General features: G+C 36.6%; 1 protein-coding gene across 1 annotated transcript in view; it reads right to left on the bottom strand.

Annotated features, from left to right (window-relative positions):
• Nucleotides 1–16,636, bottom strand: part of DNAH11 (dynein axonemal heavy chain 11) — a 359,011-nt gene that overhangs the window by 53,104 nt on the left and 289,271 nt on the right. The window contains exon 66 of the mRNA XM_055347302.2: nucleotides 6,094–6,298. Coding sequence (XP_055203277.1) covers nucleotides 6,094–6,298 — 205 coding nt within the window. The remainder of the gene's footprint in view (nucleotides 1–6,093; nucleotides 6,299–16,636) is intronic.

Here is a 16,636-nt window from a genome sequence, read left to right as displayed (position 1 = left end):
TAAGGTAACCACTAAAAAAATTTTTAAAAGAAATACAATTTATATTGTACTTACATATAGCAATATATTTTGCTAAGAGAGAAGAGATACTAGAATCATATAAAATGCTTAAAACCAAAGAAGGCAGAAGGGAAGGAAAAGAAAAATTATTACAAATACAAAATACATACATCATATTGTAATATATAAATATTACAGCTATATATACAGAGAGAGAGAGCAAGCGAGAGTGAGCACCCAATATATATAGCTAAGACAGAAGACACTGGAATCATAGAAAGTGCTCAATTAAAACCAAAGATGGCAAAAGAAGAGAAAAAGACAAAACTAGTGAGAAACAAGTATAATGAATAAAACCCAATAAAAATATGGTAGATACTGATCTAATTATAGCAACAATCTCTTTAAATGTGAATTATATTGACATAGTAGATAAAAAACAAGACCTATCTGTCTATAAAACCCACTTTAAATATACAAATTAAAAGGAGAGAGAGAGAGATGGAGAAAGATATACCATGCTAACACTAATCGAAAGAAAGCTGGGGTGGCTATATTAAGACAAAGTAGTTATCAGAATAAGAAAAATTATTGAGAACAAACAAGTGCATTACATAATAAAAGGGTCTACTCTCCCTGAAAGCATAATAATCTTTTTTTTTTTTTTTTTTTTTTTTGAAACAGAGTCTCGCTGTATCACCCAGGCTGGAGTGCAGTGGCGCAATCTCAGCTCACTGCAAGCTCTACCTCCTGGGTTCACGCCATTCTCCTGCCTCAGCCTCCCGAGTAGCTGGGACTACAGGCACCCGCCACCACGCCCAGCTAATTTTTTTTGTATTTTTAGTAGAGACGGGGTTTCACCATGTTAGCCAGGATGGTATCGATCCCCTGACCTCGTGATCCGCCCGTCTCAGCCTCCCAAAGTGCTGGGATTACAGGCGTGAGCCACTGCACTCGGTCGAAAGCATAACAATCTTTAATGTGTATGCACCTAATAATGGAGTGTCAAAATACAGAAGGCAAAAACTAAGAACTGCAAGGAGAAATAAACAAGTCCACAATTTATAGCTGGACAATTCAAAACCCTTATATCATAATTGACAGATCCAGCAGGCAAAAAATCAGCAAGGATATAGTTGAACTGTGCATCATCATCAATCAACCGGATCGAATGTCACTGACAGACTACTTCATCCACTTACAGAAGAATATACACTTTTCTCAAGCTCACATGGAACATTTGCCAAGATGGACCAAGCAACACACCAAAAAGGTTTAAAAGAATAGAAATCATACAAAGTATGTTCCAGACCACAACAAAATTAAATAAGAAATCAGTAACAGAACGCTTAAAATTCAAAAATATTTGGAGATTAAACAACACTGTTTAAAATAACACATGGGTCAAAGAAGAAGTCTCAAGAAAAACTTAAAAATATTTTGACATAAATGCAAACAAAAATACAACATATCAAAATTTGTGAGATGCAGCAAAAGCAGTGGTTAAAGGGAAATTTATAGCACTGAATGCATATATTAGAAAAGTAGAGAAGAAAACCTAAAGGTATTTATCTAAGCTTTTACCTTAGAAAATTAGATAAAGGAGCCATGTGAACCTAATGCAAGCTTATGAATACATAATAAAAATCAGAGCAGAAGTCAGTAACATTTTAACCAGAAAATCAATAGAGAAAATAAAATCCAAAGCTGATTATTTGAAAGGATCAACAGAATTTGTAATACTCTAGCTAGGCTAGCCAAGAGACAAGAGAAGGCACCAATTACTAGTATGAGAAATGAAAGAGGGGCATAAATACCAATTCCATGAATATTAAAGGATAATAAAAGAATCTTATAAATCATTATATGCTTACAAATTTGATAACTTAGATGAAGTGAACTGATACTTTGGAGGGCAGAATCTACCAAAAATACATACATAATCTGAAAAGGCCTATATGCATTAAATAAATTAACTCAATAATTAATAACCTTTCAAAACAGAAAGCACCAGGTCCAGATGATTTCACTGGAAGAAAAGAGTTAAGGGAGAAATAGTATCAATTCTCTACATTTTTTCTAGAAAATAGAAGCAGAGGGAACATTTCCTATCTCATTCTATAGGGCAAGCATTACCCTAAGACCAAAACCAGATAAACCCATTACAGGAAAAAACAAAAAAACTACAGACCGATATCTCTGATAAACATAGTTGTGAACATCCTCAAAAAATTAGCAAATCAAATCCAACAATGTACAAAAATAATTAAACACCACGACCAAGTGGGATTTATTCCAGATATGCAAGTCTGGTTCAAAAGTGAAGTAATGATATATAACAAGCTAAAGAAGAAAAATGTAGTCATATCAATAAATGCAGAAAAAACATTTGATAAAATTTAACAGTAATTTAATGATAAAAAACTCTCGGCAAATTAGAAATAGAGGGGAACTTTCTTAACTTGATAAAGAAGATCTAAAAGAAGAGAATCATAGCTTACATTGTACTTAATGGTGAGAAGCTAGATGCTTTTGCCCTAAGATCAGGAACAAGGCAAGGTTCCACTCCTACTCAACATTGTACTAGAAGTCCTAACTAATGCATTAAGACAAGAAAAGGAAATTAAAGGTATATGGAATGGGAAGGAAGAACAAAAAATTGTCTTTGTTCACGCATGACATGATAATCTATGTGGAAAATCCCAAAGTATGAATGTAAGGCCTCTTGCAACTAATAAGCAGGTATAGCACATTTGCAGGATACAGATTAATATACAAAAGCCATTGCTCTTCTATACACCAGCTTTAAACAATTGGAATTTGAAATTTAAAACACAATGCCATTTACATTAGTACCAAACAACTGAAACACTTAGGTATGGATTTCACAAAGTATGTTGAAGATCTGTCTGGAGGACTAGAAATCTCTGATGAAAGAAATCAAAGATCTAAACAATGGAGAGATATTGCACGTTCATGAATAGGAAGTCTCAATATTGTTAAGCCATTCTGAATATTGTTACGCCATTATTGTTAAGTCATTCCTTTCTGAAATTCAATACAATATTATTCAAAATACCTGTACATTATTTTATAGATATTGAAAATCTGATTCTAAAGTTTATATTAAAAAGCATAAGATCCAGAATCATCAAAAATATAGAGAAAAACAAAGTCAGAGAATGGACACTACTTGGCTTCCAGACTATCAAGCTACAGTAATCAAGGCGGTGTGATATTGATAAAAGGATAGACAAACAGATCAATGGAATGAAACAGAGAATGCAGAAATATGAATAGATCCAACTGATCTATTCATATGAAATATGGCCAACTGATCTTTAACAAGGATCAAAGGCAACTTAAGGGAGAAAATATAGTCTTTTCAACAAATGGTGCTGAGACAACTAGATAGCCACAGGTAAAAGAATGAAGGTGGACCCCTACTTCACACCATGTACAAAAATTAACTCAAAATATACAACAGAGCTAAATGTAAGAACCAAAACTACACAACTCCTAAGAGAAAACACAAATCTTCACAAACTGTCAGTGAATGATTTGTTAGATATGATACCAAAAAACAAGCAAGAAAAAATAGATAAACTGAACATTACCAAAATTAAAAACTTTTGTGCTTCAAAGGACACCAACAAGAAAGTGAAAAGACAGCCCACAGAATGGGAGAAAATTTTTTTAAGTCACAGATCCAGTAAGAGTCTGACATTCAGAACACAAGAACTCCTGCAACTTTTTTATGCTAACATAAAAAAAAATACTATTTTCTTATATGGTCTGGTAGTGCCTTGATTACAGACACGGTCCCTGATCCAGCTTGGCAATTAGTACACAAGGCAGCAAGCCAGTGGTCCTTTGAACTCTGACTTGGTGGATGACTCACTCCTGGCATGTTGCAGTTCCACTGAATGTGAGCACATTTGTAAGGAGGCCTCAGGGAACCATATCCACTCATACCCAGCCTTGATCCCATGGCTGTCTTTGCCTACATGGCAACTGCTGCAGTGGCAAATCCAAGTAAAGCAGCCTCACACAGACTATGAGCACGGACCAGAATTTCTTGCATGGCTTAGTAAAACATGATTGCTGGACCCCCAACCAGAGTTTCTCATTGAGTGGGATCTGGGGTGTGGCCAGATAATTTGCATTTAAAGTGTATTTGTATCAGCACCAGCTGATGGTGATGCTGCTGTTCCAGGACCCCCAGTTTGAGAACCACTGATTTATACCAGGGTGGCAATCGTTTTCTGGAAAGGGCCAGATAATAAATACTTTTGGCTTTGTAGGCCATAAGGTATGTGTTGCAACTACTCAACTATGCCATTATAGTGCAAAAGCAGTCATAGACAATATGTAAATATATGAACAAGTCCGTTTTTTGTTTGTGTTTGTTTTTGTTTGAGACAGAGTCTTGCTTTGTCCTCCAGGCTGGAGTGTAGTGGCACTATCCTGGCACACTGCAACCTCTGCCCCTGGGTTCAAGTGGTTCTTGTGCCTCAGCCTCCTCAGTAGCTGGGGCTACAGTTGCACACCACCGCACTTGGCTAATTTTTTGTATTTTTAGTAGAGATGGGGTTTTGCCATGTTGGCCAGGCTGGTCTCAAACTGGCCTCAAGTGATCTACCCTCAAGTGATCCAGCCTCAGCTTTCCAAAGTGTTGGTATTACAGGTATGAGCCACTGTGTTTGGCCATGGCTGTGTTTTAATAAATTTTATTAACAAAAAGAGGTGGCAAGCCAAATTAGGCATGGAAGCCACAGTTTGCAGACCCCTGATTTATACTAAGAAAAAGTATTCTAGCTTACTTTTTCAAAATATGAATAATGTTGTTCATCTGTGTGAAGAAATCTTTTCAAGTTCCAAAATGTAGGCCATAAATCTCTAACATCTGAAATATAAATCCTTGTTTTAATTCTTAATATATCTCATTTAAATTTTTGAGACACACTATTGCCAAATTTGCCCAGGTTAGCACATAAATTCTTTTTATTTTTCACATCACCGTTTCAATACTCAAATATATTGTTAGAAAGCTGGGCACAGCATGGCCGGGCGTGGTGGCTCATGCCTATAATCCCAGCACTTTGGGAGGCTGAGGCCGGAGGATCACAAGGTCAAGAGTTTGAGACCAGCCTGGCAAATATGGTGAAACCCTATCACTACTAAAAATACAAAAATTAGCTGGGTGTGGTGGTGCATGCCTCTAGTCCCAGCTACTCGGGAGGCTGACGCAGAAAAATCGCTTGAACCCAGGAGGCAGAGGTTGCAGTGAGCTGAGACCATGCCACTGCACTCCAGCCTTGGTGACAGAGCAAGACTCTGTCTCAAAAAAAAAAACCAAAAAAAAAAAAACCTGAGCATAGCATTCCTTTATAGTTTTTAATCTGTGTGTAGTTATATGCCTTTGTCTTCTCTTACTTGCCTTTTATCTTTTATTCTTCACTAGTCCTTATGGAAGTATATCTACTATATCACTTCCTCACCCCTTCTTGCCAAAGAACTAGCTTTTTTATTTTGTTAATCTTTTCTATTTTCTATGTCAGTATTTTCTGATTTTATCTTTATTATTGCCTTTCTTCTACATTTTAAGGCTATGTTGCTTTGTTTTCTGTATATAACACTAAATTTAATTATTTTCAGCATTGTTTCTTAATATACTTAGGGCCATAAATGTCCCTTTGAATACTAGTCACAACTAGCTACCAGGTCCTTAATTTTTCCAAGCTTGCTTCACTATATCTCTTTTTCATTCTTTAGCCCAGGCTAAATTAGTCGATTACATTCCAACATACCTGGGCACATACCTCTATTTTACATGACTCGTATGCCTCTTTGTTTGCCCTCAAACAAGATCCAGAGACACCCTATCTCCTACGTGTGGCATAAACATAACAATCTAGCATTTATGAAGAGCAACTTTGAATTGTTTAACTTTTAACATGTATACTTATTTTTCCCAATTAGATTGCAAGATTCTAGAGGGCAGGAATCCTATTTTATACTTCTATGTCTAGCACTATGATTTGTGCAAAGCAAATGCCGACTAAGTGTTGGTGGTGACGTAAACATTTTTACCTTAAGTTTCTCCAAATCTGGCCTTTGAATACTGACAACCTCTGCCAGCAGCTGGGCTTCTAGACCATCTTCTGTGACTGTGAAATTGAGGAGAGTTGTCTGAGCTTGTAATTCCGGCTTATAGTGAGGATTTGCCAATTTTGTGTGAAGGATAAGGCGAAAGTTCTTGTTAAATTCACATTCTTTATCTCCAATCCTGATATACCTAAACGGAGCAAAACACAGACTTTCAGGAGACTCCTATGACCCATAACTGATACTACGGTGTCATTCCATTCCTGTATTCTTATAATGGACCTTGGCCAGAAGCTCAGGTGATTGAGAATTTTTCAGCTACTCCCAAATTTCCTAAACTATAGCAGGATCAGCAATCACCCACCAAATCTCTACATGATTTAGTTTCCTCATATGTGAAATATTGACAATAATAGTACTCACCTCATAGTGTCACTGTAACAATTAAATACAATCATATAAAAGACCTATAACAACAAATATTAGCTTTTATTATTATACAGTAAGTCCTTGATGTAACTGACAAACTTGCAAACTGTGACTTTAAGCAAAACAACATATGAAGAAACCAGTTGTACCACTGACTAATTGATATACACAAGAGTGAAGTTCCTATGGCATGTTCCTGGTCACAAAAACATCATCAAACTTCTAAATAAAGGCCTCAAACCCTTCTAATATTAAACACTGAAATAAATGTGAGCTACATATACATTTAAAAAGGTTAATAAAAACAAGATAATTATTTATTCAATTTTTGGTGCATTAGTGAGAAACGGTGGGCATAGAGGGGGCAGGTTAAATTGAGAAATAAATGTGTACAAAGCAGAAAATCTTAAGCAGCACCTCCTACCACCACACAGTTCAAAAGCAATGACAGATCTGGCAGGCTTGAGAAGGGCTTTTGTAGTGCAATGTTTAGTGTCGTGCATTTGTATGATTATCATCTAATTTACAAATTTTTATTTGACAATAGTTTTATTCACTCATTCATTCCTTTTCTAACCCACTGATTCCAGTTCAGGCTCACGGGTGGCTGGAGACTACCCTGGAAGCTCAGAGCACCAGGTGGGAACTAGCCCTGGACAGGATGTCATCCCGTGGCAGGGCCACTCACACACCCCCACACTCACTCACTCACACTGGGACCATATAGACATTCCAGCTCACCTAACATGCACAGTTGTGGGATATGGGAGGAAACAGGAGGAAAAGAGAAAACCCAGGCAGACATGGGGAACGTGTGCGAACTCCACACAGACAGTGGTCCCAGCAAGCAGGAAGTGATGTTTTTTTCCCTCATCAACATTAGCATGAAAGGATGTTATTTCAGGGCCAGCTGTACTTTCTGTGATTAAACATACATTAAATGTTGCAGTTCTTTAAGGATAAGATAAAATGTGTATGTATCTGTTTATGTATATCTGTATATATATGTGTAATGCATCTTAAGTATGTATTTAATATACTTATGTATGTTAAATAATGTATTAAAATATTTCATTTTTATAAAGATGAAATATTAAAAACACATCTATTCTTTTGTGTGTGTGACAGTGTCTCACTCCTTCACCCAGGCTGAAATGCAATGGTACAATTTTGGCTCACTGCAACCTCCAGCTCCTGGGTTCAAGTCATTCTTGTGCCTCAGCCTCCTGAGTAGCTGAGATTACAGGCGCATGCCACCACGCCCAGCTAATTTTTGTATATTTTTAGTAGAGATGGGGTTTTGCCATGCTGGTCAGGCTGGTCTCGAACTAATGACCTCAGGTGATCCACCCACCTTGGTCTTCCAAAGTGCTAGGATTACAGGTGTGAGCCACCTCACCCGGCCCAAAACACATATATTTAAAAAATTACTTTCCAATACTTTCTGCATTGGCTTCCTGTAACTGCAAATCCTTGTCTGCCTCAACATCTCTACTTAACCCTTTCCTCTGAAAATTATTTCTGTAAATAGTCACTAGGCTAATTCTATTCAAAACTCCCAGCTTAATTCATGTTATTTTTTTAATTTAAGGGTACATAGTAATCATATGTATTTATGGGGTACATGAGATGTTTTCATATAAGCTTCATGGCCTCTTTCCTGCTAGGAACCTGCTATGAGGATCTAGTAAAGGGGGAGCTTTCTAATTCATGCAAGAGACGGATAAGCCAAAACCACGAATACTGGAACTTCTCAAAGTGGCCTAAGCTGCTTAGAGTGAAACTTCTTATGAGGCCTAGAGGCATGGCTGCAGCAAACAGTCTCGGCTCAGTCTTCTATTTTACCTTACATATGAAAATTTTGGATTCTTCATTATTAAGTGTATAAAATATTTAAATTGTATAGATGTCATGATAGAAAATTAGCCAGAGCCCAATTATTTTAATTGAAATTATTTTAAATAGCCATGAGAAAAAAATATTTATTGCCTATCTCATTGACTTCCGGGTGAGATGTTATTTCACCGAATTTGTCAATTTTGAACAACTGGGTAAATTCTAAAGAAAAGATGTTCTATCGCATTCAAACAGGGCTCCTTTTTATCGAAATGTCACAATATTAGCAACAATTTTTAATTTGAGGAGTGATATCCAGAATGCCATAAAGTGGCAATGTTTTCTGTGGTTCTTGGAGGATGTTTTATAATTGTGTCTTGCTCAGAGATTAGGTCTCTTGTGTCTATGGTAAGGAAAGTGCCTCTGAACCATGGCTGTGTTATTTGGCTGGAAACATTTTTAATGAGACAACTGGTTTTAATGTGTAAAGACTATTTAAAAATTAAAATTTTCTTACATTACTAAAGCTTTTGTTGCCTGAATATGAATTTAAAATCCCAAAGGACTGATCACACTTATGACCTACTGTCTTCATCTAATTCTCAAATGTTGTTTTCCCTGCAGAGTGATCTTACACTGACAACAAAAACCTTCAGAGTTGTTGATTAAGTGTCTAAACTTGAAAAAATTCTGCCAGATAAGCCACTTTTGAAAACCCTATTAGTTGAATGGTGAATTTATTCACTTTATTCAGTTTGGATTTGTTTTTACCTTGTCAGTACCTCCTACTATTTAATTGTTTTCCAAGAGGAGAATAAGCAATTCAGCTAGCAACCCTCTTCTGCCCAAGCCAGTATATACCTGTGCAGTACATACGTCCCTTTTTTTTTTTTTTTGAAGTGGAGTCTCGCTCTGTCGCCCAGGCTGGAGTGCAGTGGCGTGATCTCGGATCACTGAAAGCCTCCTGGGTTCACGCCATTTTCCTGCCTCAGCCTCCCGAGTAGCTGGGACTACAGGGGCCCGCCACCACGCCCAGCTAATTTTTTGTATTTTTAGTAGAGACGGGGTTTCACTGTGTTAGCCAGGATGGTCCCGATCTCCTAACCTCGTGATCCACCCGCCTCGGCCTCCCAAAATGCTGGGATTAGTTGTTTTTTTTTTTTTTTTTTGAGACAGAGTCTCGTACTGTCACCCAGGCTGGAGTGTAATAGCATGATCTCGGCTCACTGCAACCTCCGCTTCCCGAGTTCAAGCGATTCTCCCACCTTAGCCTCCCGAGTAGCTGGGATTACAGGCATATGCCTCCATGCCTGGCTAATTTTTTTGTATTTTTTAGTAGAGACAGGGTTTCACCATGTTGTCCAGGCTGGTCTCAAACTCCTGACCTCGTGATCTGCCCCCTTCAGCCTACCAAAGTGCTGGGATTACAGGCGTGAGCCACCATACCCGGTCAGCATCAACTTTTAATATAGTGATTTATTCTTCCATCTATTCAGCCAATAAATATGTATTCAGTCATGTTTCTACAATTTGATAGGCAAACAATGATCAAACATCTGTACAAGTGAAAGATGGGTAAAAGAAGTAAATAAACATTTCTCCAAAGAAGAAACACAAATGACCAATAAGCATATGAAAAGATGCTTAATAACATTAGTCACCAGGGAAATGCAAATCAAAGCCTTAGTGAGGTACCACTTCACACCAATGAGAATGACTATAATAAAAAAGCAAAGACAGTAACAAGTGTTGGTGAGGACACGGAGAAACTGGAGCCCTCATACACTGCTAATGGGAACATAAGATTGTGCAACCACATTGGCAAGCGGTTTGGCCATTCCTTAAAATTAGCATGGTGTGGTGGCACACACCTGTAGTCCCAGCTACTTAGGAGGCTGAGGTGGGAGGATTACCTGAGCCTTGGGAGGTCGAGGCTGCAGTGAGCTGTGATCAGGCCACTGCACTCCAGCCTGGGCAACAGAGACCTTGTCTCAAAAATAAATAAATAAATAAATAAATAAATAGATAGATAGATAGATAAATAGATAGATAGATAGATAGTTTAAAAATCCAAACAATGAAATATCATGGAAAAACCCACAATTACTTTTGCACCGACCTAATATTTGGCCATAGAATGGAATGAAGTATTGATACATGCTACGACACAAATGAAACCTGAAAATGTACAAAGTGAAAGAAGTCAAAAAAGATCACATATGACTCCACTTATGTGAAATGTCCAGAACAGGCAAATAAATACAGAAAGATACAGCAATTTCCATTTTAAAACAGATTGTGTTGATGTTGGCCCAACTCTGTGAATATACTAAAAACCACTGAATTACACACTTTGAGTGGGTGAATTATATAATATGTGAGTTATATCTTGATAAGGATGCTACCAAAAAAATGGAACAATTATCAAGAGGTCAAATCATTAACATTTGGGCTTTTATCAATCTGTAAGTTACCATGCTAATACAGTTTCTCAGAGGTTCCTGCTTGTCTTTTGAGCAGAGCAATGTGTATCACAGGATAATCTTGTTTGATAAGGACATCTTTCTAAATTAACCTGCCTCTTTTGACTGACAATCTATTCAAATATGTCTACAGTGGAGAGCATCATCAAAATTTCTTCTATTATTTGAGTTTCCTCTTTCCAAGGATTTCCAAAATGATCTCACAAGCAGCTTTGAGAAAATCTTTGTTAGTGCTATTCACTGTATAGTTCACGGCTAGTTCTTTTGACTCAGCCTACCTTCAGGATTTGTATGACTGACTTTTTTAAAAACTGTTTTTAATTGACACATAATTGTACATCTTTATGGGGCCCCATGAGATGTTTCAATACATGTATACATTGTATAATGATCGAATCATGGTATTTAGCATATCCATCATCTCATTGATCATTTCTTTGTGGTGGGAATCTTCAGAATCCTCTCTTCTAGTTATGTTGAAATATACACTATAATATTGTTTACTATAGTCACCCTACTGTGCTATAGAACACCAGAATGTATTCCTCCTAAAAACCACTGAATTGCATACTTCAAGTGGTCAAATGGTATATAGTATGTAAATTATATCTTGATAATGGTGTTACCAAAAAAAGTAAAAATGATCTATTAAAATGATCAATGGGCAATTTTGTAACCATTGACCAATCTCTCCTCACCATCCCCCCTCTTTTACCTCTCCTGCCTCTGGTAACCATTTTTCTACTCTACTTCTGAGATCAGCTTTTTTAGATAACACAAATGAATGAGAGCATGCAGTATTTGTCTTTTTATGCCCGACTTATTTCACTTAACATAATGCCCACCAGGTTCATCCATGTTGCCACAAATTACAGGATTTTATTCTTTTTTATGACTGAGTAGTATTCCATTGTGTATACATGTCATACTTTCATTATGCATTCAATTGTTGATAGGTTGACTCCAGATCTTGGCTAACGTGAACAATGCTGCAATAAACATGCAAGTGCAGATATCTTTTTGACATGCTGATTTCATTTCCTTTTGATACATCATAGTAGAACTGCTGGATCATATGGTAGTTCTTAGTTTTTCGAGGAATCTCTACACTCTTTTCCATAATGGCTATACCGATTTACATTTCCACCAATGGTGTATAAGCATCCCTTTTTCTCCACATCCATTCTAGCAATTGTTATTTTTTGTCTTTTTGATAATATCCATTCTAATTGGGGTGAAATGATAGATCATTGTGGTTTTGATTTGCATTTCCCTGATAATTAGTGATGTGGAATATTTTTCATGTACCTGTTGGTCATTTGTATGTCTTCTGAGAAATGTCTATTCAAGTCCTTTGCCTGTTTTAGAATCACATCCTTTTCTTTTTATTTTTTTGCTACTAAATTGAGTTCCTTATATATTCTAGATATTAAGCTCTTGACTGTCAGAGGCATATTTTGAACATATTTTCTCCCACTGAGGTTGTCTCTTTACTCTGTTGGTTATTTCCTTTGTTGTGCAGAAGCTTTTTAGTCTGATGTAATCCCATTTGTCTATCTTTGCTTTTGCTGCCTGAGCCTCTGAGGTCTTACCCCAAAAATCTTTGTCCAGACCAACGTTATAAAGCATTCCCCCAACGTTTTCTTCTAGTAGTTTTATAGTTTCAGGTATTACATTTAAGTCTTTCATCTACTTTGAGTTGATTTTTGTCACTGATGATAAACAGGGGTCTAGTTTCATTTTTCTGCATGTGGTTATCATTTTTCCAGCACCATTTATGGAAGAGATTGTTCTTTCCACAATGTGTATTCTTGGTAACTTTGTTGAAAATCAGTTGACTATAAGTGTGTGATTTCTGGGTTTTTTATTCTGTTTCATCTGTCTATGTGTTTGTTTTTACGCAAGTGCCATGTTCTTTCGGTGACACAGCTTTGCAGTATACTTTGAAGTCAGGTAGTGTGATGCCTCTAGCTTTGTTCTTTTTGCTCAAGATTGGTTTGGCTATTTGGAGTCTTCTCTGATTCCATATAAATTTTAGGATGGTTTTCTCTATTTCTGTGAGGAATGTCGTTGGTATTTGCATAAGGATTACATTGAATGTGTAGATCACTTTGGGTAGTATGGACAGTTTTACAATGTTAATTCTTTCAATCCATGAACAGGAAATATCTTTCCATTAGTCTGTGTCCTCTTCAATTTATTTCATCAATGTTTTATAGTTTTCTTTGTAAGGATTTTTCACCTCCTTGGTTAAATTTCTTAGGTTTTTTATTTATTTGGTAGCTTTTGTAAATGGAATTGCTTTCTTGAATTTTCAGATAATATTGGTGTATAGGAACACTACTGATTTATGTATGTTGATTTTGTATCCTACAACTTTACTGAATTTGTTTATTAGTTCTAACGGTTTTTTTTTTTTTGAGGAGTCTTTGGGGCTTTCTATATATACAATCATGTCATCTGCAAACAGGGACAATTTGACTTTCTTCTTTCCAATTTGGATGTCCTTTATTTCTCTTACTTACTTGCTGCCTAGAACTTCCAGTATTGTGCTGAATAGAAGTGGTGGAAGTGAGAATCCTTGTCTTGTTTCAGATTTTACAGGAAAAGCTTTCAGTTTTTCCCTGTTTAATATGTTAGCTGTGGGTTTGTCATATATGGCCTTTATTGTTTTGAGGTATGTTCCTTCTATACACAATTTGTTGAGAATTCTCCTCATGAAAGGATCTTGAATTTTATCGAAGCTGTTTTCTGTGTTGATTGAAATAATTGTATGTTTTTTCCCCTTGATTCTGTTAATGTGATGTATCACATTTATTGATTTGTGTATGTTGAACCACTCTTGCATTCCCGGAATAAATTCCACTTGGTCATAGTGAATGATCTTTTTAATGTGCTGTTGAATTTTGATTGGTTTTATTTTGTTGAAGATTTTTATAGCTATGTTTATCAGGCATATTGGCCCATAAATTTTGTGTATGTCCTTATCTGGTTTTAGTATCAGGGTGATGCTGGACTCAGGTTGAGTTTGGAAGAACTCCCTCTTCTTTTTTTTTTGGCATAGTCTGAAAAGGATTGGTGTTAGTTCTTCTTCAAATGTTTGATAGAATTCTGCAGTAAATGCATCAGGTCCTAGGCTCTTCTTTGATGGGACACTTTTGACTATTGATTCAACCTCATTTCTCATTATTAGTTTGTTCAGATTTTCTATTTCTTCATGATTCAATTTTGATAGGTTATACATGTCTAGGAATTTATCCAGTTCTAGGTTTTCTATTTTGTTGGCGTATACTTGTTCATAATAGTCTGTTATTACTGTGGTATCAGTTATGTTTTGTTTTTCATCTCTGATTTGAAACTTTTGAAAATTTTAGTCTAAGTAGAGGTTTGCTGATCTTGTTTATGTTATTTGTTTTTTTGGGACAGCATCTCACTCTGTCACCCAGGCTGGAGTGCTAGACTGGTATGCAGTGGTGTGATCATAGCTCACTGCAACCTTGAACTTCTAGGCTTGAGCTATCCCCCTGCCTCGGCCTCCAAGTAGTTAGAGCTACAGGCATGCATCACTATGCCTGGCTAATTTATCTTATAATTTTTAAAATTTTTCGTAGAAATAGGGTTTCTCTCTGTTGACCAGGTTGATCTCAAACTTCTGTCCTCAAGCGACGCTCCTGCCTTGGCCTCCCAAAGTGTTGGAATTATAGCTGATTTTGTTTAACTTTTCAAGAAAACCAACTGCTTTGTTGATCTTTTGTATTTCTTTTATTCTGTATTTTGTTTTTTCTATTCTGATCTTCATTATTTCTTTTATTCTACTAATTTTGGGTTTAGTTTGTTCTTGTCTTTTTTAGATCCTTGAGGCATAACCATGGGTAGTTTGAGATCCTTTCAATTTTTCGATGTAGGAATTTATTCCCTCTTAGAACTGCTTTTGCTGTGTTCCACAGGTTTTGGTATGTTGTGCTTCCATTTTTCTTTGTTTCAAGAAATCTATTTTAATTTCCTTTTTCTTTTTGACTCGTTTGTTGTTTAGGAGTACATTTTTTAATCTCCAAGTATTTGTATAGTTTCCAAAGTTTCTCCTGTTATTGATTTCTAGTTTTATTCTGTTGTGGTCACAAAAAAGACTTGACATAATTTCAATTGCGTAAAAAAATTTTGTTGGGACTTGTTTTGTGGCATAACATATGTCCTATCCTGGAGAAAGTAGCATTTGCTGATGAGAAGAATGTATATTCTGCGCTACTGGGTGGAATGTTCTGTAAACGTCTGTGAGGTCCGTTTGGTCTAGAGTGTGGTTTAACTCTGATGTTTCTTTCTTGATTTTCTATCTGGATGTTCTGTCCATTGCTGAAAGTAAGGTGCTGAGGTCCCCTATTATTATCGTTTTGCTGTATTGACTGACGTTTAAATGAAATTTCAAGAGTGAGGGTTTCATGTAATTAGGGCCTAGGGTTCTCACACATAAGAGATACCAACATTTATACTCATTTGCATCTCTACAATAAAACTTATATTTTAAATACACCTCTATGTACATCCTGTGATTTTTTATTTTATTTTATTTATTTATTTTTATTTTTTATTTTTTGAGGCGGAGTCTTGCTCTGTTGCCCAGGCTGGAGAGCAGTGGCGCGATCTTGGCTCACTGCAACCTCTACTTCCTGGGTTCAAGCGATTCTCCTGCCTCAGCCTCCCCAGTAGCTGTGATTACAGGTGTGTGCCATCATGCTGGGCTAATTATTATCTATTTATCTATTTTTAGTAGAGACGAGGTTTCATCATGTTGGCCAGGCTGGTCTTGAACTCCTGACCTCAGGTGATCCATCCACTTTGGCTTCCCAAAGTGCTGGGATTACAGGCATGAGCCACTGTGCCCAGCACATCCTGTCATCTTTTCATTGCCACTCTACCTTGGGTTGAATTCATTCATCCCCTTGTGGAGAGTCTCAGAGAAATTCCAGTGTGTCACCACCTTCTATCATTTCAGGTTGTTTGAATATTTCCTCACTTGCTTAAGAATTTTCACCAGGTTTATGTTCATACTTCATAAACTTCATGTTTCAACCACTAACATATATTCCCTGATGAAAAGAGAATTTATACATTCCTATAATTAAAAATTAAACAAATACAAAATGTAAATTTAAGTCAAGAACACTGAATCAGAGAAGTCTAGAATTTTTGTTATTGTTCAACGGGACAGTTCACTGTCATGGGATTGGGAACTATGGTAAGAAGTCAGGTTAATTTAGAGATTTGTGTGGTGTATGTGTATGTGTTTGTGTTTATGTGTGTGTATTCACGTATGCATGAGAAGCAGCACAAATCACCAGCAAGATGATTAACTTATTTTTTAAAGTAGCAGGTGTTCAGGCTTCAATAAGAAATCCTTCTAGAGCAGGGGTTGACAAATTTTCCTGTAAAAGGATCAGAGAGTAAATATTTTAGGCTTTGTGGGTCACATACATCTCTGCCATATATTCTTCTTGTTTCCAATCCTTTAAAAGCCATTCTTGGTTCCCAGGTTGCACCAAAACAGGCCATTTGTCCACTGCCACTCTAGAGGATCACATTGGCTAACGGTGCTAGTGTAATCTCTTCTCAAAGCAATAGCAGCTAATTTTTCCAATTAGCCACTATATATAACGATGCTCCTTCCTCCAGGCTTTCAAGAATAAATGTGTGAGACTAGTCATCAGGAAGCATGAGGTTCTCAGACAGAGATTGGCAAATTGGATAAAGAGTCAAGATCCATCAGTGTGCTGTATTCAGGAGAC

This window comes from Gorilla gorilla, chromosome 6 (assembly GCF_029281585.2).
Source record: "Gorilla gorilla gorilla isolate KB3781 chromosome 6, NHGRI_mGorGor1-v2.1_pri, whole genome shotgun sequence".
Classification (NCBI taxonomy): domain Eukaryota; kingdom Metazoa; phylum Chordata; class Mammalia; order Primates; family Hominidae; genus Gorilla; species Gorilla gorilla.
This window is presented reverse-complemented; position numbering and strand designations above follow the sequence as displayed.